At 46.5% G+C, this 23,480-nt stretch overlaps 1 protein-coding gene across 1 annotated transcript in view; it reads left to right on the top strand.

Annotated features, from left to right (window-relative positions):
- Positions 1–23,480, top strand: part of DHX15 (DEAH-box helicase 15) — a 257,979-nt gene that overhangs the window by 13,731 nt on the left and 220,768 nt on the right. Inside the window, exon 2 of the mRNA XM_086964023.1 lies at positions 23,003–23,339. Coding sequence (XP_086820149.1) covers positions 23,003–23,339 — 337 coding nt within the window. The remainder of the gene's footprint in view (positions 1–23,002; positions 23,340–23,480) is intronic.

Consider the following 23,480-nt stretch of genomic DNA (forward strand, 5'->3'; position numbering starts at 1 on the left):
TTCTATCACCACATCCTGAGTCTTCCCGAACAGCGCACGACCGTTCCAAGACTCCATGAGTTCCAGCCACCATAACATCTGCCAGCGTGCATCCTCCGAAAGAGAAATGAGATCGGAGTAACGAAGACCCTTCTGAAGATGTCTGATCATGAGGCGTTGAAGAGCCCGATAATGCAACGGACCAGGGAAGATAGCTTGGATCGAAGAGGACAACAGACCCACAATCCGAGCCACCGATCTCATCGAGACCATCTGTTTGGACAGCACCATCCGCAATTCTCTCTTGATGGCTCTGATTTTCTGACCAGGCAGAAGGAGCTGGCAGGTAAGAGTCGATTCGGAACCAGAGGAAGTCCACTGTCTGAGAAGGTTGGAAATCGGACTTCTGCGGATTCACAAGAAATCCGAGTGATTGTAAAAGATCTATGGACCAATGTAAATGAGTCTGCAAAAAGAGGGCATTGAGCCATGAGAAGAATGTTGTTGAGGTACACTATCAGGCGAGCCCCGCGGGCTCGCAAAGACTCCACCACTGGACGCAGAAGCTTCGTGAAACACCACGGAGCTGAGCAGAGGCCAAATGGGAGGACAGTATACTCGAACCACTTCCCCAGCCACTGAAATAGGAGGAAGCGGCGATGAGGCCCATAAATTAGAACCGACAGATAAGCGTCTTTCAGGTCGAGGCGGACCATCCAGTCCCTTTCCTGAAGAAGGTCCCTTAAAAGATGGAGGCCTTCCATCTTGAAATGACGGTATACCACACCGCCGTTTAAGTCCTTTAGGTTGAGGACCAAGCGCGAACCGCCTCCCTTTTCTCCACCAGAAAAACATTGCTGACGATTCCGTCGGGATGAAGAGAAGTGGGGACGATGGCCCCTTTGGCCAGAAGAGAATCTATTTTCCTCGGAGATGAACACCTGATCTTGTTGGGAAAAAACAAGGGGTAGAGGAAGGTGGTGTTAGTGAGGATGTTCGTAGAACTCTAGTCTGTAACCTTGCACCGTCTCCAACACCCAAGCATCGCTTGAGGTTTGCTGCCAGTTGTGAAGGAAAAACCGTAACCTGCCCCCCAAAACAACCTCTGAGGCTAGAATCAAGCTCACCTGAGTTTGAGGAATCATGACGTCCACCTTGGGTCCCGCCGTAACCTCCTTTTTAAAAAATTTTTTTTTAATACTGTCCCCTCCCTTTGCGTGAGGGGTAGAAGTTGGACTTGTTCGAACTGTAGTTATCCTGTCCGCCACCTCTCTGGGACTGGCCACCACGTTGACTTTGTTGGTTCCCTGGCCGGACGAACGTCCCCTTCGCCCGGCCCTTCCGAAAACCGGGCGGAATGCCCGACGCAAATTCGATTGCTGTTTGTCCAGGCCACTGGAAGGTGCCACTAACTTGGTAAGTTCCTTAAGAAAGGGATGACCAAAAAGCAAACCCTGGGCCAGGGAACCAGATTCTGATGGAGCTAAATCAGTCGGTTGTGGATCCAGTTTCAGGAGGATAGAGCGTCGGCGCTCACACGAAATTGCGCAATTTGCATTGCCCAACATACAGATAGCCCTCTGCGACCACCCCACTAGCTCATCTGGGTCGATGAGAGCATCCGACTCTTTAGCTCGAAACGCTAAATCCAGAATTTTAGTCAGTGGACCGAGAAGGTCTAACATCTTGTCCTGACAGGACCTCCAAGACCTGTCCAGACCCGTCTCCGGATCCTTGGAATATTTCCTCATGTAGGTCACCATTGTTGGGTCAACGTCAGGCGTATCTGCCAACTTATCCGAAAGATCCGGACGGGGACACTCCGATCGTAATCGGGCCCGAACATCTTTATCAAATGGACGTCTCATATGCCTCTGCACATATTCCACCACTTCTGGGGAGGGAAGCCAGGCAGTGGAGTTAGGGTGGATAATGTCCGTAGGATCAAAGGTTAGAACCTGGGGGTTAGAAGGGGCATCCACAAAGTGCTCCTTACAAGCCTTCTTTTTAGGCGGAGGAACCACCGGGCCAGAGGACGAGGAATCAGATGAGGAGGAGTCAGCAGTCGAAGGAGAGTCCTGTGGCGTAGGCATAGGCTTCGTAGATATTTTAGCAGGACGCAGAGTGGACAGAGTCTTCGCAAGTTTAGCAAAATCCGCATGATGAGGATTTTTTGGAGACATTTTCGAATGCCCAGAGGAAGGAGGCAACCTACCTTGTTGCATCGCATATTCCGACAAATGCCGTTTCAGAGGGGCAATGGCATGGAATAAGGCTTGACCCATCAAGTCGGCATCCACTGAGCCAGAGGGCTCATCTTCATCGTAATAGTACTCCTCATCGTAATAGTCTCCCTCATCATCATGTCTCCCATTATTCCAATTGAAAATGGAGTATGCGCACATGAGAAGAATTAATATTCGCAACCCAAAGGGCAATGAACGGGAGTGTAATCCCAAAGCAAGCCAAAGCAAAGCAGGAACAAGCCTGACAGTACCTGAATATCAAGTGTGGAGGGAGGGCTTGCTTCAAAACTAATAACACTCTAGGCAAACCTATGCACAATTTTACAACCCCTATTCTATTATGAACAGGGGCGTTTGAAGAGGCAAGTCGACCAGGCAAAAGGGCACAGGCTGAAGAAGCCGTATTCTATTGTCTCCTGAGGAGAAACGCTGTCACTGCGCACCCAAAGACGTCCGCAGGAGCGGAATAATAACAAAGGCACTGCGCATGACAACAGTGCCGGCCGATGGAGACGCGCGTCTCTCAGCCCCCAACTCCCGCTTCACAAGACCGAAAACAGGCGTGGATGACGAACGCCTGCAACCGGGGGGGTGAACACACGCCCCCGAAGCAACGCTGAAGCACAAGCGGCAAAATAAAACCCCAAGAAAGCGGCAAGTAATTAAGCAGCGAAAGCGGCAAACTACAATACAAATAGCGCACAGGATATTAATAACCGCAACAGCACAATAGAATTGGCATTAAGAAAAGTGCACTTAACTGTCTGCGAAGCAGCAAAGAAAGAGGAAGTGTTGTCCTCTATGGTACCTTTTATACTATCTAGCCTCTATGGTCATCAGTGGTACTCATGGGAAATGTAGTTTTTTGTTTCTTTACTGTGCTCTTATTGGCTGCTGTCTTTTTCAGTAAAGAAATGAGAAAGCATAATCGGAGCCTCCGTCCTGCCATGGAATTTTTGGCAGTGGTCTACCTTGATGAATAAGAGTGGTCTTGATGATGTCATTATCCAGTGTAAGTTCTGTTGAGTGTGATGCAACTGCAGAGGCCTGTGCCCTTCCTCTGTCCTGTTTGAGTGCTGGTTACAGATACACTGATAGTGAGGCCTGTTTCCAAAGTAACAGACTTTATTGCCTCACTTTGACATACGTGAGATCAGGGGGCGGGTGGGGAGAAGACTTTCTGCTGGTCTCCAGGTTTTGCTCTGACACTGTTGAAATAAAATATATTACTAGCATACATGGCCATTTGAGCCCTCTTTCTAAATGCGGCAAAAGAACATGGAGTCAGTTGTGATATGTTGTCTAGGTCAATAACATTGTGTGCAAGTGTCCCTCTTGACCGTAAGACCTGTCGGGTAATGGGGTTGCTGCTTTCAACTGGTCATGTTTAGTTATTCGTGCATTTCCCTACTGCCCTCGAACCAAACCACTTGAATTATGCAACATGCTGGGATCAAATTATGCAGCATTGTTAACACTGTGAGCACAGGTTCCACCTCATTAGTAAGAGCTTAATACTGAAATACAGCAATAGGCAATTGAAAGGCGAATAGTCTGCTTTTTGCACAGGGTACTCCAATCTTATGTCAAAACTGGTTCCCTGAATGGAATTGTCAGTGTATCAATCGGCGTCCAATTGAAGGAACTCTTGCTTGTCACATGATCTGCCCTGCAGCATTTCAGTACTTAGCATGTGGTCTTTCGTAGTGGTACATTGCAGGCCTCCTTGATAGATGCAGCTTGTAGGAGTCTTTTTCTAAAGCCACGAGCAGGTTTTTTCAGCCCTTTCTGCTGGTGCTGTCTAAATCGCTGGTATAACAGCAGCCATCCTTCAAGCTGCATGGTTCATAAATCCTGTATTAGCCCTATAAAATGCCTTGGGCCTTGCATAGTTTTACTCTGATGCGGCCATCTCTACTTGTGGCCTGACTCTACCCCACCATATTACTTATTTCTTTCTCCACTCTATGCTTTCCTTTCAGGCAGATTCTAAATGAGGTCAGATTAAGACTCCACAAGATGCTCTCCTAGTTGTAAATCTACTTTGCATCCAGCATTGAATTCCCATTTTCTAATAAGTTGCTCAAATGCTGGACACATAAAATCGAATAGCCCAGTGATTAACTAAGCCTCGCCATCTCATTTCTGTGAGACATTTTGTTAACATGCAGTGGGCTTACAGCTCACTCGTATCTTAGCATTGTTTAGCTTCAGCGTCGCTCTCATTTGTTTTGATCCAGTCTGTCACTGCATGCATCATGTCCTCTTCTTGTATTTAGCCCTCCCCTGGAGCTTGGACCAAATAATTGTGTCCTTCCACAGCTCCCATTTCTTGAGTTAGTTTGTTTTTGTTTTCAAGCACTTCTTATGAGAGCTTATGATTTCGGTTTGTCTCCCATATCACCTTCTCGAATAGTAACTCATGTGCTACTTTTATCTTCCACATGCCCATGTTGCTTCTTAGGTACCCACAATCCATGTCGATTCTCCCCCTTCCCCATTGTCCATATTGCTTATTTTCCTTCCCCGTCCAGGTTGCTTCTTTTCCTGCCGCACAATCGCCCCGATCTAGGTTGCTTCTTCTTCTGCCCCCCTCGCTTCCCCCCTCCAGGTTGGTTGGTTGCTGCTCCCTCCCCTCTTCCCACCCTGCCCAGCTTGCTGCTTTTCCCTTCCTCTCCCCCGCCCAGCTTGCTGCTTTTCACTCCCTCTCCCCCGCCCAGCTTGCTTCTTTTCCCTCCCTCTCCCCTGCCCAGCTTGCTTCTTTTCCCTCCCTCTCCTCTGCCCAGCTTGCTGCTTTTCCCTCCCTCTCCCAGCTTACTGCTTTTCCCTCCCTCTCCCAGCTTGCTGCTTTTCCCTCCCTCTCCCCCGCCCAGCTTGCTGCTTTTCCCTCCCTCTCCCAGCTTGCTGCTTTTCCCTCCCTCTCCCCCACCCAGCTTGCTGCTTTTCCCTCCCTCTCCCCCACCCAGCTTGCTGCTTTTCCCTCCCTCTCCTCCGCCCAGCTTGCTGCTTTTCCCTTCCCCCCCCCCCGCCCAGCTTGCTGCTTTCCCCCTCCCCCCCGCCCAGCTTGCTGCTTTTCCCTTCCTCCCCCCCCACCCAGCTTGCTGCTTTTCCCTCCACCTCCCCCGCCCAGCTTGCTGCTCTTCCATCTGTCCAGCTTGCTAATTTTCCCTCTAACCTAATGTTTTTGTTCTCAGCTACCCCAATGTGGGGTCCTTCACATCCCTCAACGTACACCTACGAACGTCCACTCCTTCTCCATCAGGGAGGAGGAGTGGACGTTCGTTGGTGTACGGCGAGGGACGTACCTTGTGACTAGTGTGATTACAAGGGTTTCTGAACGCTCCTCACATGGGGTATTAAGAACCCTACATTGGGTTATCTGAGAACATCAGCGTTAAGTTAGAGGTTGACATAGATCGCCCTAACACAATGGCAATATCTTAGACCAAATTGGCAAGATAGGCGCCTGATTTTCCCGCAGGTCTAGTAACATATTTAGGATTTTTCGAGCCCTGTCCAGGCTCTCATACGAGTTTCTCTGTCTGCATGAACAGAGAGTTAGCCTGGGACAAGTCTTGATCAGGCAGCTCCAGGAGTGTTGCCACAGGGACAGAGGGCCTCTTTTGCTTTGTGCTAGTCCTGTTATCGCAATCACAGGTCTCTTTGTCCTCTTCAATGCAGGTTGTTCAAAACTGAGGATCTGGTGTCGGAGTAGCCCTTAAATACTAGATTTAATGGCATTGGGGAGTGGGTGTAAGTGGCCAATGTGCCCCTCGGGTGACCACATCCAGGGGTATAGGTCAGCTTTTCTACACAGAATCCTCTATTTCTACCACTTTTAAAAATGGCAGAAGTCTTCCTTAGCTGTTCAGGCCAGGTAGCCCACCCGCCAGGTGTGGCTAGCATTCTAGGGGTGTACACCTCCTGCATACCTAATTTCCCACCTACCTGGCTGTAAATGTGCCTAGGCAGCGGGAAGGCTGTTTCCTTCTTTGGGAGTCGACCTTGATGCAGATCCGAGGCAGTGCAGCCTTTGAAGCTTGCCGTCTTTGTGCCACTACACTAGCCTTCTTGGGAGGGAGGAGGTGTGACCTCTTTCCTGCCAAGCCTTTGTTCCTGACTCCTGAGAGGGAAAATACTGCCTGGCAGGAGGTCAGAATTTTCTTACCATGGCGACATTAAGCGCATACTGCCAGCAAGGGCACTGACAAGCTGGGGCAACCAGGTGGGCAATCTCTATGGTAGCCATCTGGGTGCATGCCATATCGCCCTTGACGCAAGATTCATGCCATCCTGGATCTGTTTTTTCCTCACTGGAGTCTAGCATTGTACCTGAAATGTCAGTGTATGCAGCCTGTAGCATCTCGGAGTAACATCATGGCATGTAGTAGGGAGGTGTTGTTATGCATGCATGGGGCTGTATCGGTATGAAAGAACAGGGGAAGTTAAGCATGTGCGGGCTAGCAGACAAAAAGAAGTGGGATTAGGAGGCCACGGCATCTCAGACCCACTACGATTGCATTTTATTATATGCGTGAGCGGTATTGCTAGCTAACCAGGTCCTCACTGTAAGTGTGCAGGTCCGCCAATAGTGTCTCCCAATCCGCCACTATTGGATATTTGCACAGTCCACGAGCTTGCTCTCGTTGGAGCAATTCAGCCTGCCCCCATGATGAAAAGCAGCGTTACTGCCAAGACTTTTGATGCTGCTTGGTGCAAACCACCTCTAATTCACCTTAATATTAGCTATCAAAATAATGAGGCAGGCGCTCGAAACTGGAAAGCGAAGAACAGGTTTATTACTCCAGGAGGAGAACACATCACATCAGACACCGGGGCTATCGTCAGGAGGTGCTCTAACTGCATCTGTGGTTCGGCCTTTTATATACATTTACATCAGTTTATTGCATGGTTAAACATCTTTGGAATCCCCGCCTTAGGCTAGTTCCCCCATAAAGCTAGCAGCTATCATCCCCCACCCAGATGTAACAGATGATTGCTATCTCGCAGCTGGACATTCGGACAGAATCTAAAAACACGTGGGATCGGTCAGATCTAAGGGTTTGGGTTATTGATTAAGTCAGGCCCCTTTGTTGGTGAAACAAGCCCTGCCGTGTGTAGGTAATAAACCATGTCCAAAGGGTCGGTTAGTGCCTGGGACTGGATTGAGTGGCCAGGTGCAGGGAAGGAGGTTATCAAAGGGGCTTGCCTGTGCATGGAGGATGAATGGACAAACTGGTTTAGCACGGGAAGTGACTCCGGGGCTTTGTCATGATGACAAGGTTTTACAACCCCAGTACATTTGTTCAGGCTTAGTCAGAGCACTGGAGGATGATTGCGAGGTCAGGGTGACACAGAGGTGACCAGCAGAGTATGAAATGGCTGTGATGTCTAAAATGGCTGCAGCTCATGCGCACGCAGAGGCTCTTGTTAGGCAAGATGGTGCAGGCAATGTTCATACATGTCGTTTTATATTTAACACCCATTCAAATGTCTCCTTACACCAATGAGCTTTACCTGGTAATGTCTGAACCTTCCACTGCATGGCTATGAGTCTTTGAGCAGTTAGCAATACCAAATCAATGAATCTGTTTGTGACTTTTGTAGCTTTTGGGCACTTAATATCTCCCAACAATGAGCCCTCTAGTGTGCACACATCTGTGCGACCATTTACCTCTGTCAGTGCATCAGACATCGCTTCCAAAACATATGTACCATGTCTGTTACTATTTGCTGACTCCTAGGGCAACTAAAGGAATATCCAAACATTTGAGGAAGCCTAGCTGGGTTAAGAAACTCCTTGGAGGATATTGTGCTGGATGTACTGGAACAGAGCGTTCACAACACTTGCCTAGGATATATGAGCGCTTTTCCCCATTCTTTCTGCTGTAGCTCTCTTCCCAAATCCCCCTCCCAGCATCTGCGGGTCGCAGCCAGTGGGTAGTGTGTGGTATATGCTAGTGCAAACAAACAATGCAGTGAGTCGACTACCACTACCTATTCTGTAAAGCGTATATGTATCAGAGGGCGTTGGTCAGGCTCAGTGTTGCCCCAATATCCCTCCAACGCAGCCAACAAACTGCCATAAGCTAGACCATGACCTACGGGTACCTTATGCACTTCCTGTAGTCGATCATTTTTTATTTTATTTTAGCGATTTTTACAGCGCCTGGTGACCCGTGGGTATCCCCGCGCTATGTAACTTGAACCTAATGAGAGGGAAGGTGGCTGAAGGGTGTTATTTTGGAAACAAATGGGTCTTGAGTTTTTTTCGGAAGGCAAGGAAGTTGGATTCCAGTCTGAGGGGGCGAGGGAGTGCGTTCCAGCCTTTGGCCGCCTGAACGGAGAATTGACGACCTCCTGTGCGGACTTTTTTGAATCTAGGAATGAGGACTAGATTCTCATTTTGAGATCGTAGCGATCTAGTGGCTATATAGGGTGTAATCATTTTGCTAAGGATCGCTGGGCCTGATCCGTTATAGAGCTTGTGAGTGGTACACATAGCTTTAAAGTGCACCCTTTGGCGAACAGGGAGCCAATGCAGGGTTTTAAGGGCTGGTTTGGCAGATGTTCTGGAGGGAGTGTTGGTGATCAGGCGTGCTGCCGCATTCTGCGTCCGCTGGAGTTTTGTGATGGTGGCCTCGGGTGCTCCCAAGTAGACCAGATTGCTGTAGTCTAAACGGGACAGTACTAGGCCCTGGATAAGGAGCTTTCTGGACATAGGGGGGAGAAGGGGCAGGATTTTACGAGTCGAACGCATGAGCCCAAAACATGTGCCCGAGGTTTTGGTTGCCTGGGTCTTCATCGTGAGTTGTGGCTCTAGCCACACCCCGAGTGTCTTGATTTCAGATTTGGGGGGGGGAATTTCACCGAACACGTCGGGCCATATCGTGGGAGGGATAGTTGTCCATTGCTTGCCGAGTAACATTACCTCCGTCTTAGTCCCATTCAATTTCAAAGCTGATTCGTTCATCCAGTTGTGGATGTTCGTGAGGCAATTAGTCAGGTTTTCAGGATGATCGGTCAGCTGGGACAGGGAGACGACTAGTTGGGTGTCGTCGGCGTAACTCACCATTTTGATGTTAAATGGTGTTACCACGTCCTCGAGGGGGGCCATATAGACATTAAAAAGCGTGGGGCTTAGGGAAGAGCCCTGGGGGACACCGCTAGTAAGTGGAAGGGTGGATGAGTGATGGCTATCATCCCAAACTTGAAAGGTGCGTCCTGTAAGATAGGATTCGATCCATTTGATGGCTGTCCCGGTAAGTCCTGCATTTGCCAGTCTGCTCAGAAGGACACGGTGGTTGACCGTGTCAAAGGCCGCACTTAGATCCAGGAGGATCACTGCCACTGATCCTCCTGAATCTAGTAGGCCCCTTGCCTCTTCAATCACCGCCAGCAGTGCGGTGTCCGTTCCGTGGCCTGGGCGAAATCCGGTTTGGGATTGTCTGAGCAGTTTGTTCGTTTCAAGGAACTGGGATAATTGGGTGTTTACTAATTTCTCAGTGACTTTACTGATGCCGGGGAGTAGGGATATTGGCCTGTAGTTGGACAGGTCCGATGGATCCAGTTGGGGTTTTTTTAAGAGTGCCTTAACCACAGCACTTTTCTAGCTGTTGGGTACGATTCCATGGGAAAACGAACAGTTGATAAGGTCCGTAATGGTAGGGACAATTACTGAGGCTACTGTCTTGAGGAACCTGATAGGGGCTGGGTCCAGGGGGGATCCACTTTTCATTTTTACTAAGGTTCGCTCAACCTCTGCGGGGGTGACAGGTCGAAAAGTCCCAAGCGAAGGACGACAGCTGCTTGCAGTCGGTTCGGAGATAGTACTACTTTCCGTGAGACTGGGAAGGCTGGGGGGAGGAAGGGAGGCCAGGATACGGGAAATTTTCTCGTTGAAGAAGTTGGCTAACTCGTTACTTCTGTCAACTTTGGGTGTGTTGTAGGAGGAGGTGGTGGGGACCTTGGACAGCTCTTTGACGATCAGAAAAGATTCTCGGGCTGAATTGGATGCTTCTTGTATACGTGTATTGTAGTAGGAAGCTTTGGCTGATTTGATAGCCTCTTTGTAAATTTTGACCGCAGACTGGTAGGCTTCTTTGTTGGCATGTTGCCAGGTCTTTCTCCAGAGACGTTCGGCCTTTTTGCAATTTTTGCGCAGTGTTCTTAGCTCTGTGGAGTACCATGGTGCTGAGCCACGTTTGCCGTTTTTATTTTCCCTATTTCTGAGTGGAAGTATAAGGTCTAAGGAGACGGTGATCCAGTCTCTGAATTTTCTGTCGGCTGTATTTGGGTCTTCGGCCTGAGCGGGGAGGTTTTTTTCCAGGGTCTGAGCCCATTCGTCCGTCGAGAGTTTGGGCCAGGTCCTATCCTTGCTGAAGGTAGGGAGTGTACGGTTTTTCGTGGAGGATCCAGGTAGTTGGAAAGAGACCAGGAAATGGTCTGTCCAGGGGAGGGGCAAGGCCTCCTTAGCTAACATTGAGAGCGAGTTGGTAAGTACGGGGTCTAGGAGGTGGCCCTTGGTGTGAGTGGCTCCGGAGTTTATTAGACGGATACCGAGTGCCGCTAGATCTTGAATCAGATCTAGGGCTACTGAATCGGCCGGGTCTTCAAGATGGATATTCAAGTCTCCAACTATCAAGTAGTTTGAGGAGGAGTGGGCTTGGGTTGTGACTAGGTCCAGAAGCGAACAGGTGAAGGGACCCGGAGAACCGGGAGGGCGGTAAATGAGGAGTCCTGTAAGGGAGGTGGTTGAGTTGAGTGTGACGGAGAAGTGCAGGCCTTCTGCGTCGGTAATCTGTGCATCGTTGGTTTTAAAGTGAAGGTGTTCTCGATGGATAATGGCTATTCCGCCTCCTCTACCTAGAGGACGGGGTAGGGATTGGATACAGTAGCCCTGTGGGGTTGCTAGGACCAAGTCGGATTGTGAGTGCGGGCCGAGCCACGTTTCCGTGAGGAAGAATATATCAATTCCATGGTCTTCTATAATGTCGGCGATCTGAGTCGCGTGTTTGGGGAGTGAACGGCAGTTCAGAGAGGCAAAGTTAAGGGTGGCGGGTTTGCTGGGCCTAGTAGGAAGCGTGAGCTGCGTAGGCTTGCACAAGGAGCAGCCAGTGAAAGGTCCCTTGAGATTGTGGATGTAATCACAGGGCGATGGGGGGGGTCTGAGGCTCAATAGGTCTCTACGGGAGTACCTTATGATTGAGTGGAGGGAGTCGGGCAGGGGTTCTGGCCCTAGGCCCGGGCGTGCGCGGACGGGCGCAGACGGGCTTGCCTTAGGCGCGCAAACGGCGCTCGTCCGCTGCGCTGGTGGGGGCGGCACATTTATGGTAGTGGAGGGGGCGTGGCCTCGCAGGGGGCGTGGCTCGCCTTCGAACCGCGATGGCGGTGTGTTGTTGCTCCTGTATCAGCGCTGGTTGCCGCTGTCTCAGGAGTGGCTCAAGAGGTCTGCTTAGCGCGTGGGAGAGGCGCTTTTAGTGCAGTGCAGGTGAGGTTAAAATCACAAGAATACAAGTAAATTTTTAAAATACAATGAAGAGTACCGTCCTCCGGCTTTCCGCCTCAGAGGGTTCAATGCAATGTTTGGTGCGCTCGATCAGCGTTTAAGTAAGGTTTCCGGGTGGGCGTGGCCTCGCAGGGGGCGTGGCTCGCCTTCGAGCCGCGATGGCGATGTGTTGTTGCTCCTGTATCAGCGCTGGTTGCCGCTGTCTCAGGAGTGGCTCAAGAGGTCTGCTTAGCGCGTGGGAGAGGCGCTTTTAGTGCAGTGCAGGTGAGGTTAAAATCACAAGAATACAAGTAAATTTTTAAAATACAATGAAGAGTACCATCCTCCGGCTTTCCGCCTCAGAGGGTTCAATCATAGGGCAGGAGTACCTCATCACGGAACAGTGATCACAGTGTGCCTACTCACACTGCCTCCTAGGCCTCCTTACCAATCTTGCCCAGCATGTCCCTGAAAGGAGCGATAGAGCGTAATGGAATCTCAGGCGAGTATTGAAGAATACGCGCCTTGAGTCTCAGACCACGATTTATCTGTAACAGTCCATTACCATTTGATGGGAGTCTGGCATCGGGCGGGAAGGTCTGTTGGACCATTCGTTTGCAGGTGTTGTAGAGGTCCAGTTCCTCTGTCGCCCTCCTAGCCTGTGAGCAGACCATCGCAGCGGCCAAATAATACTAATGTTCAAAATTCGGGGATCCCAACTCCCCTTCGTCCTCAGGCAATTGCAGAAACACAACATGCCTCCTCCCCTTGTTCCAGGAGAAGCTCCCTAGCAAGGCTTCCTCTCAATGCTGCTCTCTAGGGAAAAGTTGCCTGCTAATATAGGCAACTGGTTGATCCATGCCCCCCCCCCCCCCCCCCCCCCCCCCACCCCTCATTTGTTTTTGACAACACTGCCCCCAATTCCGTGTTCAGAAGTGTCTGTTTGGACAATGAACTCCTTTCCATAGACGGGTACCTTCAGGACCGGTGCTGAGTACATAGCCCCCTTCAGGGTGTCAAAGGCTTTTTGGCATCCTGTGGTCCATATGTCATTCTTAGTCTGTTTCTAGGAGGGACGTCCAGGGAGTGGGTCACAATGGTCCCATAACCCTTCACAAACCGATGGTGGTACCCAGTCAAGCTAGGGAAGGCCCTGACTTGAGTCTTGGTTTTGGGAACCTCCTGCTCCAGAGTGGTTTGGTGATTGCGTTGGAGAGGTTGGACTTGGTCTCCACCTAGAAGGTTGCCCAAGTACACAACAGAACTCTGCCCTATTGGTATTAACTGGTTTTGATAATTGGGCCTGCCTGATGCAGGGCATGTAACACTTCCTTCGGTTTGGACAGTTGATCCTACCAGTTCTAACTATAGACCACTATATCCTCTTGATATGCTGCACTAAAGTTGTCTGGGCCTGGGAGTCCTTGATTCACCAGCCTTTGGAAGGTGACTGGTACATTTTAAATCCAAAAGATATCTCTTTAAATTGAAAGTGGCTTTATGGGTTGAAAATGCTGGCCTCTCCTTTTCTCCCTGGGAGCCAGTGCCCTAATGTTAAATCCAAAGTACTTAAGAATTTTGCTGCACCCAGCTTGTCAATCCATTCATCTGCTTTTGGAATGGGCTGATCGTCATGTTTGGTAACTGCATTTAAACCCCATTAATCAGCACAAATCCTAATTTCAGGTTTCCCACCTTTTGAATGAGGCTTGGGGATCATTACCACTGGGTTATCCCAGGGATTGTGAGATAGTTGTCACCCCTAGCTCCGGCATCTTGGTGACCTGAGTCCTAATGCAAGTGTTGACTTGGTTTGACAGTCTACACATTTTGCTCTTCACAGAGAGGCCGTCACCAGTGTCCACGGCATGAGGACACCATGTTGTCTGACCAGGGGTTAAAGAGAAGATCTCAGCAAACTGACTTAGGACTTTCATGCAGTCAGATAGCTATTGTGCAGTGAGCGTGTCAAACAAAACCCCACCCTCAAATGACCCATCTTTTGGGTTGTTCGGCAGTAGGTCTGGGAGGGGTTCACTTTCCTCCTGGCCTCAGTCAGTGACCATGAGCATAGTCATGTCCGCTTTGTCCTGGGGGGGGGGTTTAGGCAATTAAACATAGAGAACTCTGAGCACTCCTAGGGGTGCCTAAGTCTATCAAGTGGGTGATTTCCCCTTTTCTTCTCCATGATTACATATGGCCCAGTCCACTTATCCTGGAGGGCCCTGGGAGCCACAGGCTCAAGTACCCACACCAGCTCATCTGGTTAGTGCTTGATGAGCTCCTGGCTGGCCTCTAAATGATTATTTTCTCTTTTCATAAGTCAGCCATATGTGAACGCATGCCCGGTACATAGTCCACTATGTCTTGTTTGGGCTCTTTGAGAGGTTTCTCCCATCCTTTACTGACTAGACTCAGTGGACCGCTTAGAGGATGTCCAAGCAAAAGTTCAAAAGGGCTGAATCCAACCTCTTTAGGCAAACAGCATGCATGGTAACGATGCATCCCATCTCCTGAGTTTTTAGGGGGCCCATTATGCGTTTTATGGTTTTGATGAATCTCAACCAAACCATTTGTCTCAGGGTGATAGGGGGTAGTGAACTTGTAGCTCACTCCACATTTAGCCCACATAGCCTTAAGATATACAGACATGAAATCTGTCCCTCTATCAAAGACCACTTCTTCAGAAAACCCAACCCCGCTGAAGATGCCAAGGAGGGCCTTTGCCACTGCAGGAGCTGTGACAGTCCAGAGGGGAAATGGCATGGCCCAATACCACTAGAATAAACCATTTTCCAGCCAGTTTGAGGATCAAGGAGGCCAACAATATCATTCCCTACCCTCTGAAAGGGAGTTCCAACCACTGGCAATGGAATGAAGGGGCCCTTTGGTTGTGTGCCTTGCTTGACAATTCACACAGGAGCAGCAAAACTCCTTCACTTTTTCAGACCTCTGGGGCCAATTAAAATGGACAACCAACCTGTCCGATGTTTTGGTTTGTTCCAGATGTCCACCTAAGGGCATGTCCTGGGCTAAGGTCAGAATGATCTCTGTACATGTAGGGGTACATCATTCTCCTGGCTGCCCCTTGTTTGGGGTCCCTGGCCGCAGTGCACAGAAGCCCATCTTCCCAGGAGACCCTGTGGGTACCACTGACATCACCCCCCCCCCTCTTACCTTACAGCTTGCTGCTTAAGGCCTTCATGAGTAGTACACTGCTACTTCAAATGTGAAGCCGTCATCTTAGTCCCCTATATCTTGGAGGTGAGATGAGCGGACTCCCCCAATGAGAATGAGGCATATGCCCCCTCCCGCTCGAGGGTGGCATCAGAGGGGGTGTACACACCCCAAAGAAGGAACCTCATTGCTCCCAATCTGCACACCCCTGTCACACACCACAATTTTGTATTTAGGTGTACCCCTAAATGCCCTTTGTGTGAATCTGGCTCTGTATATACTATATAAAACAGAGGAATAGTGTGCAGAGTCCAGTGAGTTCTCAAAGTTACGGCAGAGGTTAAAATAGATATTACCATACTCTAATATAGTAGTAGCTAGGCTGAGCTGTCAGACTTATCTGAGGGTAGTGTTATCCATTTATTGTACACACTTGAGCAAGAAATGATGGCACACACTCAAAGACTGTATCCAGACAAATTGGTTTGTATGGAAAGTTGTTACTTTGTTATTTTATTCTAGAACCAAGAATCACTTAGTGCAGGTAAGATTCAAAGTTTGGAAAAGTAGCAATAATGTAATGTTTTGTAAATTCAGTTATATTCTTTACAGTATTAAGAGTGTTTTCTGTAAATGTCAATCAAATACAGGTGTATGCTTTTGCAGTGATGCGGTTATGCAGTTCTATGCAGTAGATGGAGCTACAATGTAATCCTCTAGAGAAAAACCATGTAAATTAATTTGAAGGTAAGTACTGGACTTCCCCACACCCACTCAGGGAGACCCAGTATTTTGGCTTGATCCTTCCTTATAACTACAGTGTACGTAGAAGTCTCCAGATCACTTCAGAATAAACACTCCACTGGGATGGCGGGGGACGCAACCACCTTTTTGGCGCCAGTAACCGCTCCCTAATCCATTGGATGGAGCTTGGTCTCATTGTCCGCATTGGTCACCTGGTGACTAGCACGAGGTATCATTAAGTGTGGGGAAACCTGTCTAGCAGTGACTGGCACCTGTATTGCTCAGAGCCCGTACCTCCGCCCCATTGATTTTTGGCCTTTGTTGGTACATCTCCAGGGTTGGAGATAAGACGGGCAGTGCTTCAATATCCATCCCACCCAGGGAAACTAAAGTGGCCTCTGTGTATCCTCTGGCCTCTCCAGAGTATGCTTCTACCCCCACTCCTATGCTAATCAATCCCTTGATTGTTTATTACTGGGGGACATCTTGGAGCATGCTGCATCTCCTTTCTTATGACCTGTCTGATGGCTATCATTACATACACCATAAGTTTTTACATTGATGCCCTCTGCTTTTCGTCTGGGAAAGGTCTTGGGAGCCACCCTCCTGAGAAGAACTTTGGGGGCCTTTAAAGGACTTTTTATCCTGTTTGTTGTTTGCCTCCTTCCTCTGCTGAAGTGCTTCCTTTGGGTTCCTACCACCTTACCATTTTGGAGTAGTCTACTAGATCAACTGCTGTCACTTCTCACTGGTTAAATGTTGTCTGGAAAAAGGTGGAGAGTTATGGTCTTCACCTTCTGCTTCGTTATCACTTTGGGCTAGCGCTTCGTCCTTACCCTCATCTCTTCATGGGCTTTTTCTGAGGAATGACCTTCCCTCTCTATCCTTTCCTTCTCCTAGGAGCTGAGGGCTTTTTCAGGTTCCTATGTCTTAGCTCTAACCCTGTAGCTAATGCCCTTGCTTTGCACCAAACCTTCAGATCGCTGATCCTCAGGGCTGCCATGACTGCCAGGTCAAGATCCTACCGGCCTCTATCGTGCATAACGTTTTAATTGGATGTTGGGGCCCATATAAAGATTTTTTTTTTCTTAAATAAAGCCTTTTACCTAACTTACCTAGACTTTTTTTTAATGTACTATTGGAATGGGGGTTACACAGCGCTCTAACAATCCAAAAAATAAAAGAACATTTTTATTTTTGATGCTAAAGTCAATTAAATGGATTTCTCATGTATAATTGCTTATGACCACGTGGTACTGCGAAACTCAAGGTTAAGGATCCCCACCACGGTAATACTAATGTAGGAAGGTGGAATATTAAGTGGTGATGCTGGTTAGGCTTCACCATGCAGTACTCACAGATGCGAAAGATGGTCCATGGATTCACAATAAGTTCTTAGCTCGGTCTGGTAGTGTGGCAAAGACAAGTCAGGCTTTACTAGAGGAACATGCTAAGCATTTCGGTGTACGGACATTGCCAATTAAGTAACTGCCAACAACGGAGAGAAACCCGACCCCAATTTATAAAATCTATTCTTGTCCTAATATAGACACCAAACGAACGGAATAGCATATATATATATATATATATATATATATATATATATATATATATATATATATATATATATATATATATATATATATATATATATATATATATATATATATATATATATATATATAATCTCGCCAGTAGGTAGTTATAGTTAAAAAAAATGTTCAATGCAAAATCTTAAAATTCTTTTGTGAATAACTTTGGCGCCGGTTGACGAATCTGCCTGAAAATTTCCTCAAATTTGCCTCACGGAGCTCTGGTCCTTCCTTGAAAGTTTGGGGGGGATTCGTCAAGCGGGGGCTGAGATAAAAGGGGGGTCTCAAAACGTGTTTTCCCCATGTTAATTTCCATAGGGCATTCAACCTCACTTTTAGCCCGAACGGCTGAATGGATTTCCACCAAACTTGGCAAAATTGTAGGGACTGGTAGCCCAATGTGCCTTTGCTATGTCTCAGGATATGTGCTCCAGTGGTTTTTGAGTAATTTAGGTATCTATGGCAGCGCCCCGGGGAGCGCTTTGGGCGCGCCACGCGAGGTGTGCACGAAAAGCTGATTGGCTATCGGGTGTCTGTAAACATTCGAAACAGTCCGAAGCGGCCGCCATCTTGTGTCTCGGTAGGATCTAGACACAAGAGGTGGGAAAAACAAAGGGAGAAATAACCATAAGGGGGGCAGAGAAGACCCCCCTTGACCCCCCAGGTTTGATGTGGGGGCTATAAAAGGGCCCCGCGGGTGAAAATTTTTTTTTTTTTTTGATTTGCGTGGGGGGAGCGCCCGGTACGCGCACTGGGGAGCGTACCGGGGAGCGTGCCATGGGCAAAAATGAATGATGGAGTTTTAAAAAAAATTTCGCCTTTTTTTTTAAATTGGAGGTAGTTCTAAAAACGGTTATTTTTCATCTTTTTGTTGTTTTATATTTTTTTAATGTTTTTTGAACATTTTGTACTTTTTTTTTTAGCTTTTATGAACTATTTTGTATTTTTTTTGGTTATTTTTATGGGGAGAAACAAACAGGAAATTGAAAATGGCTTAACAGGAGCAAAAAAAAAAATCAGGAAAAAATTAGGGTTTTTGTGGGCAATTGAGGTTGTCACCAGCGAGGAGGATGAGCTTTAGGTTCTGCTCACCATAGGAGATGGTCTTACCACAAAAAATACAGGTGACCCTAAATTCTCCAAATCGTGGTTGAATGCAAAGGATTGTCTCCCTTGTCTCTGGTCCCGATGGAGTGGGTTGTTTTCGTTTGGAGGGGCTGGGTGTAGATTGGGGAGGGTTGCTGGCCAGTTCTCTCATCTCTGCGGCAGCATAGTTGTTAGGATGCTTGCGCTGCATGTACCTTATGGTATTGTTCCCAAATGAATATTTTTTATTTGGGTTACCCCTTGAGAGTTCCATGTCACAGATAAGGCAAGTCACCTTTGCTGCATTCACTTTCTTTTTTTCCCTCAGGGATGGAAAAAAACTCCCATACAATGTGTGGCTTGGGTTGGTATGGGGTATTGTGTTCTTCCAGCCACCTCCTCCTCGTCCCCTCCTCCTCTGCCTCCTCCTCTTCTTGACCACCAATGTGATGTGGTGGTGGTGGTGGTGGTGGTGGTGCAGATGCTCCAGCTGGTGCTGCTACTGTAGCCATTTCAAAGTACAAAATATACCTAAAAGATTTCAAAACAGGTCTTCCTCAGTCAAAGGACAAAGTCGGAATAAGGAAAAAAGGTGGGGCCTTTCATCATTTGGAAAAAAAAATGTCCTGAACCAATGAGAAGTGTTATTTTCAGGTCACAAGACTAGGGATTTCATCATTATGAAACCAAAACTGTTCTGCACCAATTAAAAGTGTTATTTTCAGGTCACATGACCAGACGCGCTTACGCGCCGCGCCCCGGGCCGCGTCGCGTAAGCGCGTCGGGGGATTGTTGCGCGATCGTATTCGCTAGAGTGCTTCCGGGTGCGCTTACGCTGTGTGTATCACGTGGACGCGGCTACGCGATACGTCACGATGTTTTCGTTCGCGGCAATAGCGCTAACGCGACGCTCTCCGGAGCGCGCCCTGGGGCGCTTCAAAAGACTACGCTTTCCGGGGCGCTCACCGGGAGCTCTCCAGAGCAAAAAAAAAATATACATTAAAAAATTGTTTTAAATATAATATAGGATTCATTCATTTTCAAAAATATTACATTTCATAGCTATAGACATTTGCTATTAACAAAATTTTGAAATTTACTGAAAAAAACATAGGTTTGGGGCATTATATATAGTTAGGAATTAGCATTTAAAAAACCTATTACATTCACTGGAAAAAACATAGGTTTCACACCAGTTATAGTTAGCAGGAAATTTTACTGACATAAAACCATTGAAATTCCCACGTTATAGTTAGTTGGACTCACTATAACTTGCGCGCCTGCAATGCACTTCTGATGACCTCGCATATTACATCACTCATGACATGGTCAGTGACGTCACTCATGACACCATCCAGTGAATGTGTGTCTTTCTGAAATATCAATATGTTTTATATATGTATTTGTAAAGGTCGATGGACGAATAAATGTTTAAATAAGTGTGTAAATTGATGTTTATTTTTAATAAAATATTGATTGGTTAACTGGCTTATAAAGTGTATCTTAGTGAATACATATATTAGCGAGTAATTTTAAAATATTTTAAATATATGTATCAGTGTTTCACTTTGTGTATAAGTGGCTGCATGGGTTGGTGACTGACTCACTGTTTGTAGACAGCGTATGTGCAGGACTATGGGTGGATGAGTGTGAATGTGTGTGTGAGTGAATGCCTGCCTCACTAGTGTTTTTTTGAGTAAATACATATGTTTTAATCTAGTATATGTGAGTATTGATGTATATAAGTGAGTATATGTGAGAGTGAGAGATTGAAAGAGTTCCTGTTTAAATAAGTATGTGTTTCTATAAGTGATTGTTTAAGAGAGTAAGTATGTGTAAGTTTCCTTAGAAGTAATGTACTAGTGTGTGTATAGTTGTATATGCAAATATATGGATGTTCAATAGTTTATTTGCATGTGTGAGTATGTGTGTGAGTAACTTTTGGATGACTGTCGGTGTGTAACAGGATGTATATGTGTATCACTACATATGAGTGAGTATATGTATGAGTGACTATATAGAACTGTTGCTGAATGAGAGGATGTGTATATAGATGGTAGAATTACTGAATTGGTTGTAACTGGTATGGTGATCTCAATTTTTTTGAAAATGTTAGTTTCTATTTTTGAATATGTGTTTCAAGGGTTACATTACACCCAAAGGAGGTCTGTCAGTCTGTCACAAGGATGGTGTCATCAGTTATGTCATGAGTGATGTCACTGACCATGTCATGAGTGATGTAATATGTGACGTCATCAGCAGTGCATTGCAGGTGCGCAAGTTATAGTGAGTCCAACTAACTATAACGTGGGAATTTCAATGGTTTTATGCCTGTAAAATTTCCAGCTATCTATAACTGGTGTGAAACCTATGGTTTTTTCAGTGAATGAATGTATATATATGTATATATATATATATATATATATATATATATATATACACACATACCAGAGTTAATGACTTAAAAAAAAGGCATAAATCACAGCTATTCAATACTGCCGAATTTTTGCATTTTTGGTTAATGGGAAAAAGTGGTAGTGTCAATCGGTCACTTGCAGGTCGAATTGGGCAGTACCCAAGGAAGGCAAAGGTGTTTCAGGTCCCAGGACCAAGCCACGACAGTCTGGGTGCAGAGTTGTCCTGGCTGTTCTTGGTGCTTAACAGGACCCGAGGGAGAGCTGCTTTTTACTGCTTATATGGTGCTGTGGGGAACAAGATGCAAAAACGCAAATAGGGGGAAATCCCTCAGAGGGTCCAATGGCCAGCGATTCTTTGGAGTCTGAGCGTTGTTTTACCTTCAGTTTGCAGGGGTCTAGGCAGCAGACTCAAACGCACTATCCGTCATAACCATCCGCATTGGAGCAAAAAGTGTTTTGGGCCACATAATCCATCATTTGATGCATAATTAATGGATTTTAACTAAAAAAAATTCTAGATCAAAAGTTATTAAAATACGGTCAACACATATTGCAGTGGAGTGCCCTTCACAAAGGTTGACTGGTCAACTTCCAATTGGTTTTTTTTGGTTGTATTTGGGTGTTAAACTGGTACTAATGAGGTAAAACCTTTGTTTGCCTAGTTGGTGTTAAGATCACGAAATGTTCCACATTGTTGCATAATTTAACTTTTCTTGCTGCATAATTTAGTCACCCTTCTGTATAATTTGGTCCTCCATTGCTACACAACTCCAGTTGACCATGGCTTATGTGGCACACAAAAATATATTGTATTTGGGGTTTCACCAGAGAATTTAGGGAATAGTGCTTCCGCCTTAGTCACAGTTAAGCATGAAACTTGTGTCTGAGAAAGTTAAATTGTTGAGAGGAATGAAAAGTAAGTGCCACGTCTTTCTTGTTGCATACACAGACGTTTTTCCAAAACAAATTGGTTGGACTAACTGTTTCAGTGCGTTAGTATGGTCAAAGGAATCCTCAAACAAAAGAGATGGGGTAATGCCTAGACCAAGGAAGGATATGATGTATAAAATGTGTGAAGAGGGTTTACTTTAAGGCAGCAGAACCACTGCTGTGGTTGGCAGCATGCTTAAACAAAAAAAATGCTGCATCAAGTAGTGCTGCTTAAATCATGTGGTATGGTTGATTTATTTCACGTCTCCTACAAATGAATGCATGATGGGTATCAGTGGGTAAGTTGCATGTTACTAGCTTTACTCTCAAGACTAAGCAGCTGTCAGCAGTCACTAACTGACCCCAACTTATAACTATCCTGCTGTTGAGTTTTCCCTCTGAGATCGTGCAATAACCTCTTTGCCATCAAACCGATGTGCAGCAACAGTGGCTCATTTGGCAGACACTCAAATCCTAAACATGTTAATTTTCATAAACCTTGAACTATGACTAATGTTAGACTACTTCAGCACCCATCAAGTTGTGCACTGTGTCTCATGGGATTGAGGCAGATTTCTCCCTAGGGAATTGGGCTCACCCATGCTGAATTTGTGCGGTTTGTGACAATTGATCATTAATGTTCCATAACTTTTTGGAACATTGATGCCCATGTACAACGGCTGCCACTGTAGTTCAGTGTTGAATAGATATGGAAACGGACAGCACTGGCTAGTGTTTGCTGGTCAGTTTTTGCTTATTGACTCAAACGTCTGGACAGCATTTCATCTAGCCAAGAAATGTAGCACGGCCTTAGATGTCTTAAAATAGTTGTTTTCCTGCAATTTTGCAGTTACTGTAACACCCGCTTACACATAAGCATGTTTTGGAAAATCTCAGATTTATAGTCCCCTCCATGGTTATCACTTAAGAACTCCTTTATCAATTTGCCTACTTGACACACTAAGAAGATTGAATTTTGAAGGTTGTTTACCACAAGTTTGGTCATTCGTGAAGAGGTGTAAAAATGCCAATTGCGGTAGAACAGATAACATTGCCTAAGTGGGAATTTTTTCTAACTATCAGGCATTTTGAATGAGCTGTTTGATTATAATAGACAACACATTGCTTGTGTTCAGTTTTGTTTGATAGACTACGTAGGCATAGCACTAACAATTCTGTGACAGGGGTGTATTTGTCACATATTTTAGGGACATTTTATATTTTATTTACCCTTTGGTACTGATATGTACCCATCTTTCCGACTGACCTTTTGAAGTAGCATGGCTTGTTTTTACAAAGCATCTTATTGAGATTCAACTTGTTTTTTCTTTTGTGACATTTCAGGAAGGATCGAGATCGGGACCGTGATCGCGATGATCGTTCAAAAGACAGGGACCGTGATCGGGATAGAGATCGGGAGCGAGATAGAGACAAGGAGAAAGACTCTCGTTCCTCCAATTCTACGTTTATAGCAGGTGGCGGTTTGCCAGCTTTAAAACCAGTACTTTCCCAGGGTGTCAATCCCTTTACCAATCTCCCACATACTCCTCGGTACTATGAAATCCTGAAGAAACGACTGCAACTCCCAGTTTGGGAATACAAAGAACGGTTTACAGACATTCTCGTTAGGCATCAGTCTTTTGTACTCGTTGGCGAAACCGGGTCTGGTAAAACAACACAGGTAATTATCATATACATTCTGTATTCATTGAAAAAACGCATACGTAGTTATGCTGATCAATAGAATAACCATTTACTCTCCGATTAATAGCTTTGAATTTAAATGACAGTTTGTGCATAGTGCATTTGAAATGTTTAGTCC

Source organism: Lissotriton vulgaris, chromosome 3_2 (assembly GCF_964263255.1).
Source record: "Lissotriton vulgaris chromosome 3_2, aLisVul1.2, whole genome shotgun sequence".
Taxonomy (NCBI): domain Eukaryota; kingdom Metazoa; phylum Chordata; class Amphibia; order Caudata; family Salamandridae; genus Lissotriton; species Lissotriton vulgaris.